The sequence below is a fragment of the Arvicola amphibius genome, chromosome 3 (assembly GCF_903992535.2).
Source record: "Arvicola amphibius chromosome 3, mArvAmp1.2, whole genome shotgun sequence".
Lineage (NCBI taxonomy): Eukaryota > Metazoa > Chordata > Mammalia > Rodentia > Cricetidae > Arvicola > Arvicola amphibius.
In genome coordinates, this window is record NC_052049.1 from 151,646,344 (window position 1) to 151,659,987 (window position 13,644).

The following is a 13,644-nucleotide window of genomic DNA, read 5'->3' on the forward strand; positions in this document are numbered from 1 at the left end:
GTTCTACTGTGCTCCTGTAATCCCAGGGCTCTGCGGGGAGAGTGTGCGGTGAGTTCATGGATGGCCTGAGCTACACAGCAGCACCCTGCCTCGAAAATAAACAAATGAATACATACAAAAATAATAAACTGTGAACCAAAAACTCCGAGACCCAAGATCTGGTCTCATTGTTTTTCTATGTAAGAGGTTGGCAACAGAAAATAAATTAGAACAGAAACAAACAAACTGATTAACAAAAAGAATCACTTTTCCCACATCAGTAGTATATTTATTGTGCTGAAATCTGAGAGCAGGGAATGAAGGGGTCCGGGAAGCCAGTACAGAATGTTCACAAAGATTCACACATCTCTAGTCATTACACACTGGCGAGAAACAAAGTGTTGAGCCTCTTAGACGGCACTGATACTGTATGTGTTGCTAATTTTCTGCAATGCTCATGACTGCATGCCTTCGGGGGAAATGCAATCTCAATGCACAATAAATATAGTTTACAAAATATTCAGAAAGTCTGTACACACAGCAGACATCCTACACATGCAGTTTTGACAAGTTGGAAGGTTTAGAAATATTCATGCGATTTGTCACATTTTTTTCTTTCCATATGATCCCTCTGTGACATACCAACAAATTAATCTATATAAAAACAATGTGGAACAACGTCTCTTCCGCAGCTTTTCAGCTGTTCGCTTCTATTTCATGAAATCCGTCTTTTTTCCAGTTGTTCGTTTCTGTTACATCTTTTGTAAACACCAAATTTGATTTGAGAGACCAGCCTCGGTCTCCCATTTCTCTCGTCTTGCATTAACAAGTAACACCTTGTAACGGCAAGCACTGATGTACCGATCATTAGCACCAAGGAGTCAAGGTATTGCACCAAAATGCATTTATACTTCATTTCTAGTTATAGAGAAGATTTCTGCAACGTAGTCACAAGGGAAGTTAAGCGTCGCTCAAAATTAGACACATTGAAAGAGATGGGTAACATCGCAGAAATGCTTGGTGTGTGCTATTCATAAATGAAATAATAAAATAAACAAAAAAAGCAAGTTTGAAAGTTAAAATTAAATTTTACATTAGAAGACTCCTTGATTTTTTTAAGTAAAATTTATTTCATTTTGTTGTATTTAAATGTTCTTTCCAACAGAAGAGGTAGGTGTATGTCCACATATGAAAAATCAGCAACAGCCACAAATCAAAACAAGGAAAGCCTGATAAAATCAATATATACCCTTAGCATTCTAACTGCATGTAAATGTGACTACCGTAGATGTTACTAACAAAAACATGAGTTGTTTCAATCATTCAATAATCTTGATCCTCATAATACATTTCTGCTAATAATAGGAGTATTCAAAGGCTATCTTCCTTCCTCATCACAAAAATAAAAAAAAAAAATTGTTTCCCACAGTGATTTGTGCCGTACGTCATGGTGGCCTTTGGGTCACAAGACAGGATTTTATTGTTATTCTTTCTTATTTTTACCAACACCATCATCATCATCATCATCATCAAGCCTCTAAGATTCTACAGAGATTAGCAGAGTTTTCAAATTTAATTACAGCCAAAAGGGAATATTCTGACTACGGGTGGAGAGATTTTACCACAAGGGTCAATAAGTGAATTCAAATTCAAATGTATCCACAGTTTATCTCTGGACAAGAAAATGTCAGATTTGCAACCAGTAGGGAACTAGTGATTTTAGCCAAAAAAAAAAAAAAATTTCATAAAATTGTGTTTCTATGATCATCTAAAATTCAGACTGAAGAAGGGGTGAGTGTAAGACGGGTGACATTTTCACCCACTCGACAGGTGAGTGTGAATAAGAGGAGGGGCTCCAAGGTCACAGTGGGATTGCTTTGGTCTGGACAACATCAAGGCTAATAAAAAATGTTTAAAATAAAAACTTCATAAATAAAACATCTGGGTACCATTTGTAAAAGGTGTGCTCAGTCTGAAGGCGCACAGACCACATCTGCCTCTCTCCCCACCCCAGACCCTCTGCTTCTGTTGCCCCTGAAAGTTTCTATGACACAGGAGTTTCCTCACTGTCAGCCGGGTGAGGCCCAGGTCAGTCTACTCTCCTTTTGGCTTTCCGTTTTTCTGGGGTTTCCCATTTTCTAGCACTAGCTGCTTTTCTGACTTGTTCACACCGTTTGCTGAAATACCATTCGTGGCCGTCTTTCCCGCTTTGGACTGCTTGGGCTCATTGTATGTCCGCGTGTAGAAGTTGAGAAAGAGGAATATGAAACTGATTGCATAGGCGATCAGAGCCCAGTGCATCCACTTGGGGAAGGGGCAGTCGGTGTAGAGAGACAGCGCCGTGTGCCCAATGGTCACATGGAACTGGACCTGAAAAACAAAAGCAGCAGGACAGGGAACATTTTTAATCAGAGTAGTAAAAGGCTTCCAGTGTGGGTGTCACAATCTCCTATACAGTGGTCACGAGCCACTGTACTGTTTGAAAGTGTGCTACACTGTTGGAAAGGTCAATAGTCGCTGTCTCTCCCTCCTTGAGATCAGGGCTCCGGTGCCACCTGCTTAGCAAGGGCATTCTCGTGCTTTCCATAGATCTCCCACCTGTCACTGTGCTTTTGTGTTTAAACGTGAGCTGATAGCCATCTGAAGCTGATCCTGTCTCTGTCAACTGTCTAGCTCCTCATTAGACTGGAGCTCCCAGACGCAGGGTTCTGCCTTGCTGGCTCATTCCTGAGTCCCTGGCACACAATTTGGACATTTGAATACTCACTGAAGGGCATCTAAGGAGAGGGAACAAAACGGCGGACAAGAGTAAAGCAACAGTATCTGTAGGATCTTTTTAAATCCCTACAGTTTAGACTTCTTTTCTTTTACTAGGCTGTCAGCAAGCAGATACATTGACTTCATGCTTTTTCATTAAATTTTTAGGCAGGAACACAAAATAATGAGGTTTGGTGACATTGTCATACACGTGCATCCCAGTAGCTGGCTCAGCCTCCTTCTCCCCTGCCCACTGGTCTCCTCCGTCTTCTAAATATTCCTCTTTCTGACCGTGTCACAAAAGGATGCTCACTTAAACATGAACCTGAGCCCATAAAGCTGGCTCACTGCCTTTCTCTGGTAGGTAAGGGACAGGCAAGTTCACATCTGAACGAACACCATTCTTTAAAAACTTATATTCCAATTAAAATCAGTAAATGCAAAAGAAGAATCTTCAATTTTTATGAATTCTTCAAGAAGTGAAAATTCAAAGCGTTACGACATGCTTCAACAACAAACTTAAATTCTGGTGCACGGGTCACCGAATGGTCTGAGGCACAGGACTACAGGTTCTGTAGCGTAAGGGTTACCGTTTTGTAAGATCCGTATATTATTAAATTGCTTGGAGAAAATCAGACTCAGAAATTGAAGGTCAGGATCCTATCTGATGTAATGGGCAACTATAGTTTCTTTGTGAAAGATAGCATGACCCATATTTCTATTTCATTAAATATTAAGGTAATTTGTTCCACACGCATGATCAGTTTACATGAAATTTAACAATTCCCATGGCAAAAATCCAAAGTTTTAGAACTTTTGATTTCACAATGGCTCTTAGAACCTGTAGCACCGAAATAGGGTGTGTGTAGGGTGTGATTGAGTATGACGTAGCTCAAAGACAGCCCGGGGCAAACCCCCACACAAGAGATTAAACCATTTATATGATTTGGGTCCCTTTTCATTTTCTGGGGCCCACTTGGCTCTCAATGAGAGGCATGAGTTCTACAGACCATCTCAAGAGCTTCCACAAATTCTAGAAGTTTCTTGGAGCATCTCTTTGCTAATGAGTCCCTCACACCCAGCATTCCCCAAAGGTTGTGTTTCCTGTTTGGTTAGGCAGCTGTGTAGCAACTCCAGGCAGAGAGGGATATTTCTAAATGCGATCCCACTGATAAAAAACTGTGTGTACACTATGATTAAAGCATATTAGAATACACTCTGAAGCCTGGAGATTAGCCACCAGCTTGGATTTGCATTTTCAGTTTGATTACAGGCCACACCCAAGTTCTGAACAGGACTTTGATGCCTGCCCTGGGATGCAATGAGAAGCCCTACAAAGAGGAGTAGCTGAAAACCATCTGCCTAGAACACAAGAGTTCAAATCCTTGGCTCTGCTCTTCAAGCACAGAGTTTTACAGAACTAGAAAGAGCTCTCAAATCTGTGTTGGATCCCATCCCCCGCCCCTACCCTTTCTTGGCTTCGTGCTTTCTTTGCTACGCATAGAGGGTCTATTGGCAAGAACCAAAACATGGAGAAACTGGAAATTTACGCAAGAACAAGAAGAACAAAGAAAATAGTAAGTTAGGAAAAAGAAGACACTCGTGGAAAGGATTTTTCAGTCACCTATGACTCTATATACTTTGTGGCATATTTATATTTAACCATCCTGTCCACAGGTAGTTTTACAGACTTTCTGTCAGAGGGACAGGTTCTGAAACCAATCTTTAAGGACATTATAAAGCAAGCGGCAGCTGCTAGTTCACCCAAACCAGCCGTGACGCTGCATCTTGCTTATAAAGTAGATTTTGTGATGGAAAACAACCTAAAACACCTTGGCACTGTACAAATAATAAACTTCAAATATTTTAAATATTTTTGGTTTGGGCAACAACCAGAAGTAACTCTTCCAAACATTTAACTCACCAGCTGCAGCATGGTCAGGTATCGCTTCCACCAAAGATATTTCTGGATCCAGGGGCCAAATGCAGTCAGCCCGTAGTACGAGTACATGATCACGTGGATGAAAGAATTCATCTGGGCCCCAAAAAACGCTGTTGAGAAACGAGAGGCAACTGTAAGAAAAGAGATGCTGGGCAGGACAGCACTGGGATGGGAAAGCGAATGAGTCTACAGTACCTTCTAGGCTAGTCCCCAATAAGCTCAGTGATGCTACAGAGAAAGCTTCTCAAATTGAGCTTGACACTTTTCACCATTTAGCTTTGAGGGTTTTTTTTTTTTTTTTGAAAAAAGACATATAAATAATAATGTGTATTGCTAAAATTCAAAGGGTTTGTGAAGCAGTAAATTCTCAAATGGGGTATTCCGGCAAGTTTCAACAAACAGAAAATGACTGCTGCCCCCTACTTTCCTCTGTTTTAATCCTACCTAGCAGTAATTCCTTGGAAAGAGGCTATGGTGCTTTTAAGTGTTTATGGAGACTCGTGATACATTACATTACGGTCTCTAGAGATAGCAACATGCACACCAGTGCCGAAATAAAACTAATTTCTTAGGTTTCTACGTAGTTTTAAATGTGACAGCATTACATATATTGAGTGATGAATCCGTTTAGTTTACACAGATCTAGCAATATCCTACTCAGTCAAATGCAACAGAACTATTCTCTTTAGAATATTAAGTAAAAATACACAGTAATGTATTTTGCCGTGACGTGAGCTGTGGGGCAACTCTGAGTTTTGCTTCAAATTTCCTAGTGATTCTTAAGTGTGAAATGCTTAGGTTGTAAACAGCAACATAACGCCAGCCTGTGTCCTGTGTCCAGAGGAAAGGGCTGTTTGCCTTTCGTCCTAGGTAGGTTTCACGATAGCTCGTTTTTACTGAAAGAGTGACATTGAATTTGACTGCATGGATATCCACTCACTGCAGTGGGTAGAGTCTGTGAGTGTCAGCAGAATGGATTCACAACCAGCAGGATGGTAATTTTCCAGCTTTCCCCTAATAATATTAACAGACTGCCTTATCCAAAGGGCGTCGTCCTGGGAGAAGGGAAGTCGGGGCCTCTCTTCCCACTTTGAATAGGCGTGCACATCACCCTTAGTCTACAGCCATCTGAAAGACCAGACTAGAGGCTAGACTAGATTAGACTAGAGCTATGACGTCTCATCCTCTTCAGCATTAATGAGCTATGTCAAAGTTCACTTAAATGAGAAGCAATGAGGTCATATAAGGTCATATCAGAGCAGGAGTAAGCTGGACTGAAAATGAGGCATTGCGTCTTAGTTTCTATTGGATCAGAGCTGCCAATCAGTACCGTTCCCCACTCAAATTAATAGTTTTCTGGCATTTGGGCTTTGTGGTTTGTGTTCATCTTGGGAGTCGTCTTTAGGAGCTCAGTTCTTCCCAGATGAAGAGCTGAAGTTTTAAAGAAGTGAGAGGCACATGAATGGAGATGATTAACCATGAAACCAAGCTAAATGGCACGCTAGGGGGGTTCAGAGAGGCAGGCGGGGTCCTCACCTTGGCCGCCTGCCACCCACTTGATTCCGATCCACCACAGTGTGAACATGGTGCAGTGATGGTACACGTGAAGGAAAGAGACCTGGTTGTTTTTCTTCCTCAGGATGAAAAACACAGTATCCAAATACTCCACTCCTTTTGATACAAAGTACCACCATAAGGCAGCAGCTATCTGTAAGAGAGGAGAGGAAGATCGTCAAATACAAACTCTATTTCACGGCTTCCACTAGGTGCTGACAAATGCAGGACACCACACACAAAATGTACAAGGTGTACAATCATTCTGCGGCCAGGTGGGTTTGATACCTAACCATGTACCCGCCAGAAAACAAATCTGTGCTTTCTCGGCTTAGAGCCAAGCAGTGGTCACTGCTGAACACGGACTGAGCCGCCATCCCACCGCTGTGCTCTGCAGCTTGTACAGAAACCACATCTGTATACACTTGAGGGGTTCCTACAGGGCCTAGGTATATACAGCAACTAGTTTCCATATATTAATAAATCTCTCCAGTCCCTTTAGCTGTACAATACAGCATCTAATCACTGTAGCCTGTGTTAGTAAAATCTTTTAAATGATCAATTAAAAAAAACAAACAACAATAACAACAACTATTTCCTAGGTCACAAATATAATCCTGTTTACACAATGAAGTCTTTTCTCCGGCTCTAATTAAGACACCAGATGGTACAAAAAGATTATGTGACATGCTGGGGGATTAAGGATCCAGCAAGAGGTGACCTCTATATATGTTTTAAATCATTCCAAAAGGATCTGATTGTAACAATGAACAAAATGTAATGTTCCTATAGTAAACGTTTTCTTAACATCATATATATATCATATATAAAAATTAAAATATAAGTCAGTTCACAGCTGAAATGTATTTATAAATCTTTTTGTGACAGAGGCTAAGATCCCTTCCCTCAATTTACACCTTCATCTAAGGCCTATAATGTGTTTTTGTTTGTATGGTTTTTTTTTTCTTTTGAAAAACAAAACTCTTTTTTAAGTGCTGGGATCATCACTGGGGCTTCAAGGCAATTTGAAGTTCTTAATTCTAGAATCAGGCATCACTTAGGATAAGCATTCTCTAATATTACAATTATTATTACAATTTTAAAAGCTAGAGGAAGAAAAAAGAGAAAAACCAGAAACAAACATAGTGTTATGTTTAACCAGCTGACGAGCATCTACTTAACCTGAGCAATGCTGCTAGAAACCAGGGAATGAACTGAAAATCTGCTTGACATCACTTCGTCTGTCCACAGCAACACTATGTTTGATGCCCATGGTTACATCGCTGTAAGATGAAGTGACTACCCATTTTAGCATGGTAAACTGTAGGACAAAGTCTGCTTTCTCCTCCATGTGGACCTCCAAACTAGCCCGGGTCACACGTAAGGGCATTTCTGCTTAGTCGGTGATCTACACAGGCTGTCTTTGAATGGGACACGTCAAAATGAGGAATAATACCTCCTGGTGCATGCAACGCACACAAAAGGAGTCTCGGAGTAAACTGCTCACTTCCCCCACGTTCTCTCTTAGATGGAGATGTGGGTAGAATGAGACTCCGAACACAACTGGCTCAATTATCAGAGTTTTCGTCCTAGGTAGGTTTCACGATAGCTCGTTTTTACTGAAAGAGTGCTATTGAATTTGACTGCATGGATTTCCACTCACTGCAGTGGGTGGAGTCTGTGAGTGTCAGCAGAATGGATTCACAACCAGCAGGATGGTAATTTTCCAGCTTTCCCCTAATAATATTAACATACTGCCTTATCTAAGGGGCGTCATCCTGGGAGAAGGGAAGTCGGGGCCTCTCTTCCCACTTTGAATAGGAAGCCAACTCTCCACTTAGGAGATTCCTTGGCAATGCAGTTATCAGAAGAAAATCTGTCTCATAGCCTGTGAATCCGAATGAAGCGACCTCGCTCATTCTCTCAGTCACACCCCAGGTTTTATTTTCTTAACTGTTTCTAGACATGCTGATTACCTGCCTTCCAGCCCTCACCAGAATGTGAGTGCTTTGCAGGCAGCGACGTAATCTATCTTCTTGCTTGTGTGGTCAAGGCCCTGCCACTCTATACATATAATGCACATTATACATGCACTGAGCGAATGAAGTCAATGTGCCAAGCAAACATGTGACTTTTCATAAGTCTTTTGGTAGGGAAATTACATAGATATGAAGTACTAGGTACATCAGAACAATTTAGTTACAGTTCTTGGTGAATGTCTGTATATCTACCCTAAAATGCATACTAAAATGTATTTTTCTCAATGAATGTTATTACACACATATAGCTTTATTGCATACATATATAAAACATTCATAGAACATACAAAACATGCATTTATATAAACTGGGTTTGTTGAGTATAATTTTTATAGCAATCATAGGTACAAGAGATCATTAAATACTTAATAAATTACTATTTCTTTCACTAAAATTGAATGATAATTTTACTAATTGTAGGTGACTGGGAAAACAAATAGTATTTTATTAGTAGTGATTATTTTTTACAAATTTAATAAAGACCAACTCCATACCCGTACAAATTATCTTGTACCTCCTAAACCCTACATAATGAAAATATTTTCCTCAAATAAGTTAAGCCCTTGAGTTTCTATTTTTGACACAAAAGTTTAAAAACAAAATTGGAGACAGGATCTCACTATATAGCTCTGAAAGGCCTGGAGTTTGTTATAGAATTGGGTTGTCCTTGAACTCATAGAGATTAGCTCTCCCCAGTGCTAGAATTAAAGGTGTGCACTACCATGTCTGGCAAAAATCAAAAATACTTAGCTGGGCAATGGTGGCACACACCTTTAATGCCAGCACTCAGGAAGCAGAGGAAGGCGGATCTCTGTGAGTTCGAGGCCAGCCTGATCTACAAGAGCTAGTTCCAGGACAGGCTCCAAAGCTGCAGAGAACCCCTGTCTTGAAAAAGGAATCAAAAATACTGTTTACAATCAAATATGGAATGAACCATTTGTAAAGTACTACAATCCAATAATGTTCATTCTTACAACACCAAATAAAAGGGGGAAGAGCAGAGATTTCTTGATCTCACTCAACTCAATACATTTCACTCCCATACAACACACCGTTTATATCCTGAGAGTCCATAAAGTCAAACTGATTTTAGCAATCAACAGTATTCCGTGGTATACTCACCCTGACTTCATTGACGTTATTAGAATAATCCACTGTCTGGCAAATATAGCTGTATCCTGCGTTGTAGGATCCCATGAACAGCTGGGGACAAAAGGAATAACGCTGGAGTAAAGGTGTAGTGGACACAGCACTGAAAACAGTAAATCTGACACACAATTCGAAAGCTGCTATTTTCCTTAAAAACATTTCAACTACATAAAATATTTTAAGGTTAATTTTTTCATTGTTTTGTGATGCTGGGCATCAAACTCAGGACTCACATATGCTGGGGAAATGCTGTACCTCTGGAGCTGTATCCCCAGCCCTTGAATGGACATGTAATGTGTTAGAAGTTCTGAAATCCTTGGTGCAGTAGCTTTTATTATAATTTTAATACAGACTAAGTTTTAAAAAGCATATTCTTTTCACAAGTCATCAACTCCATCAAATACATAATAGCTTTTCATTATTTAGAGAATAGTTTATTAGTTCCTATAATTAAACTTGCTTGGGCAAGACCTTACATATTTGGCATAGTCCACTATTCCTACAAAAACTAGAAAAATACATTTAGTGTATTTTTAGTGTAGACCAATATGGATGTCGATTCTATACAATGCCAACTCAATTGAAGAAAATTTTACCGTCACTGTGCTGGCTAGTTTTATGTCAACCTGACACAAGCTACAGTCATTTGGGAAAAGGGAAAATGCCCCCACCAAACTGCCCTGTGGGCAAACATGTAGAGCACTTTTTGATTACTGGTTGACATTGGAAGGCCCAGCTCACTGTGGGTACTCCAAGAAAGCAGGCCGAGCAAGGCAGTGAGCAGTGTGCCCCGTGGCTTCTGCTTCAGTTCCTACCCTGACTTCCCTTTGTCCGGACTGTTGCCTGCAGAAGTAAGATGAAATAAACTCTTTGGATTCTGAGCCGAGACCTGTCCCACCTTAACTGATTCATATCTGGATCCAAAGGGGCATGTGCCCAGCACACCAAGTGAAGGTATCCAAATAAAGCGAATAAAAGGGACTGTGAAGCTGAGATTCTAGGGGCTTCGTTGCTGATGGTGGCTTGTCTAAAGAAGGGTTAATTTCTTAGTACCCATGCTTAGTTATCAGCTCACACAGAATTGTAGTAAGTCTCTTAGGAACGAATTCCTTAGGCTTTAGCAACTTAAAAATGTGCCAATCCAGCCTGCAGGATTTTCTTTCAAAATATCCTGGAGAATTTGCTGATGTCCAGAAAAGAGTGATGATTACCAGCCACGCCTGCAAGACAGCCAATTCCTTTCAACTCCAACACACAGCACAGTAAATTACGTAAGACGGCTCAGTGTGAACCTGGTACTTCCAAGTATTTGACCAGGTGTCAGGCCTGGAACTGATGAAGAAGGGCTCCAGGTCGCTTCGCAGCTCACCAAGTGCCGACATCCCCAAGAGGCACCTCTCTTGCCTCTGGGAACAGCCTTCCATGCTTGGCAGGTATTTCACCATTTGAGAGATGAGAAAGATATGACCAAAACAGCTGGACAGCTCCCAGTGTCAAACCAGTTGCTCAGAGTATGCTGAGAACCCATGCGTGCTTCAGAGTCCTGTCTGAACAACCCTCTTACTCTCTGCTTCCTATTTCTGTTACCCAGAAATTCTAAAGGTCTTCGAGTAGCTAACGGCCATGCTGAGGTGCATGCTGAGGCTGCAAAGGTAGTTTCAAGGGGTCTCAGTTTTCAATCCTTTCCAACAATCCCGGGGGAACTATTTGAGCGACGGTAGTAAACCTACCTCTCTGAAGATGAAAAGGTTAAGCAAAACCATGCCAAAATTATAGATGATGAGCACTAAGCGCATTTGAAATGGCTCCCGGTCTTTCATCCACTTCGGACCCAGCCACACGAACAGGAGATACAATGTGCTTATGCTTAGCGTTGGCCATGGAGACTGCATCAGCGGCCAGTTTTCTACGCGCTTATCTGCCGAGAGAATGAAACAGCAGGAAATTTACAAAACAAAATTTACTTAGGAACTGAAATGCCCTAATTTCATACCTGGAGTAAGTACGGATGACCGCCCCATGAAAATACGTGGTGCATCAAACAAGCACCATCAAGCTCTACAACTACTGTTGGAAAATAACTTTCCTTACTTAGGTTACATGGTATGTTTTATAAAGAATCAAGAAACGGGGAAGGGATGCACTAAAAATATAGGCAACAAGCTTGAGGCGAAAGCGCAATAGGGAAGTGATAGCTTTAAGATAATATTTTAAGGAAATACTCGGTTTCCGCACTAGGTATGTGAAATTTACTAGGCAGTATGGCGCAGCTCTCTATGTCCATCCCGGAAGCAAGCACAAATCAGACTGATGAGGTACTGGGCCATGGGAGCCATGAGATGGGATCGCTCTGGAAACGGGAGCTGCCATACAATCATATTTGAGGAATTAAGGTAATCTCTCTACAACTCTAACTTACCGTCAATAAGAACCATACTCAAGATGCGCTGCTACTTTTCCATTGGTGGTGTGTATCACTTTCACTGTCTATGAAGCTATCTGTATGCTTCACTTCCCTTAATTCGCAGGTGCATAAATATATAGAGTAGAAAAAGGAATTTCACTTAAAGTAAAGTGATTGCCCATAATATTTAAATATGTAATCAAGAATCAATTTTATAATTCAATATTCTCAAAATATTGGTAAAACACTGATAAATTAAGAAATTATAATGTAATAACAGATTAAGAAAAATCCATTTATATATAAAGTGTATTAAGATTAAACTTTATATTTCTAGAGTTAAACAGCATTTCACTCACTTATAATCAAATATCTAATTTATGCCTAGCAATACAAAACACATTTAACATTCTATTTTTAGCATAGTTTATTTTGAAAAATTAAAGAAAAAGTCTTTCAGCAAGTTCCTAGAATCCAACCTAAACAAATTTAATGTAGTGCTAATTACAGGAACTTCTATGTAAACTGACTTGTTTACTAAGACTATTTATGTAAAATGGTCTGCATTAGATAATTAAATACTAGAATACTGTTTTAAAATATACTAAGCAGGCTGGGTGTGGCTCAGAGGTAAAGAAAGGATCTCCTTCCCTCTGTAAACATATATATGCACACAAATCTATACATATGCTTAAATGCACACTAATCTATTTCTATAGATTGTCAACTGGAAATACAACACAAGAAAACATTAAGTTTTATGAAATAATCTTCCAGCTCGGGAAGAGCCATAATTACTATAGTTTCAATGAAATAACAGTTAATTAAAAGTGAGAAATGTAGGGGAGCATTTAAGCAGAAAGATTTTGACTTTGAGGCCAGTCTAGCAAATTGCAAGAGATATCATGTCTCGACAAAACAAAGAAGGGAATTTCCTTCTCTAGGGTCTAGCCAGATATGTGCAGTTCTCACCCCACATCAAGGAAACTTTTCTTTTCAACAGTCAGTGGCCATTATAGAAAACAACACCAAATCAAAATGCAAAGTTATAAAGCCCAGTCCCAAAAGATACATCTACAACCCAACCCCCACACCAATGGCTCAGGGATCGCTGCAGAAGAGGGGGCAGAAAGTCTGCAAGACCTGTGAGGTTGTCTCTACACAGGAAGTCTCACCAACATGGCTGCCTAAATGTGAGTTGGAACAGGATGGTTCTAGGAGCCACGTGAACGTGAACGGGGCGGGGGTGGGGGGGAACCCTCCACAAAGGGCTACAGACAACCAAGGGATGCCGAGAGTGGGAGAACAGTCTTCCCCAGAGAAGAACACGATGACTAGTTATCCAATAGCAAACAGTCAGCTCTGAAAAACATATACAAAGAAGGAACACACACACACCACCACCACCACCACCAACAACAACAACAACAACAACAACAGTTAAAGAAAAAGAGACCATGAATTTGAAAGACCAAGGAATGGGAGTACATGGGAGAGTCTGGACGGATGAAAGGGAACATGGAAATGACGTCATTATATATTAACCACAAATTAAAAAAAAAAAATGAAGGAAGTAGAAAAAGACAAGCTCTCCTGAGTAAACTGGGAGCATGGGGACCATGGGAGAGGGTAGAAAAGGCAGGGAGAAGGAAGGGGAACAGAGAAAAATATATAGCTCAATAAAAATAATTTTAAAAATAAAAAAACAAAAATGAAAAAGGAAGAAAAGATAATTACTTTAAGGAAAAACATCCATGGAAACAAGGAAAACTGCAAACATTTTATTTCCTTCTTCACAAAAAAAGGTACATCTACTGCTC

At 40.3% G+C, this 13,644-nt stretch overlaps 1 protein-coding gene across 4 annotated transcripts in view; it reads right to left on the minus strand.

Annotated features, from left to right (window-relative positions):
- Positions 1 to 242: 242 nt before the first annotated feature.
- Elovl4 (ELOVL fatty acid elongase 4) overlaps positions 243 to 13,644 on the minus strand; it is a 41,299-nt gene continuing 27,897 nt past the window's right edge. For all 4 annotated transcript variants that reach the window (XM_038322571.1, XM_038322573.1, XM_038322572.1 and 1 more), the window contains 5 exons: positions 11,151 to 11,338; positions 9,394 to 9,474; positions 6,215 to 6,386; positions 4,661 to 4,788; positions 243 to 2,349 (listed from right to left, as the gene is read on the minus strand). In XM_038322571.1, coding sequence (XP_038178499.1) covers positions 2,074 to 2,349; positions 4,661 to 4,788; positions 6,215 to 6,386; positions 9,394 to 9,474; positions 11,151 to 11,338 — 845 coding nt within the window. In that variant the 3' untranslated portion in view covers positions 243 to 2,073. The remainder of the gene's footprint in view (positions 2,350 to 4,660; positions 4,789 to 6,214; positions 6,387 to 9,393; positions 9,475 to 11,150; positions 11,339 to 13,644) is intronic.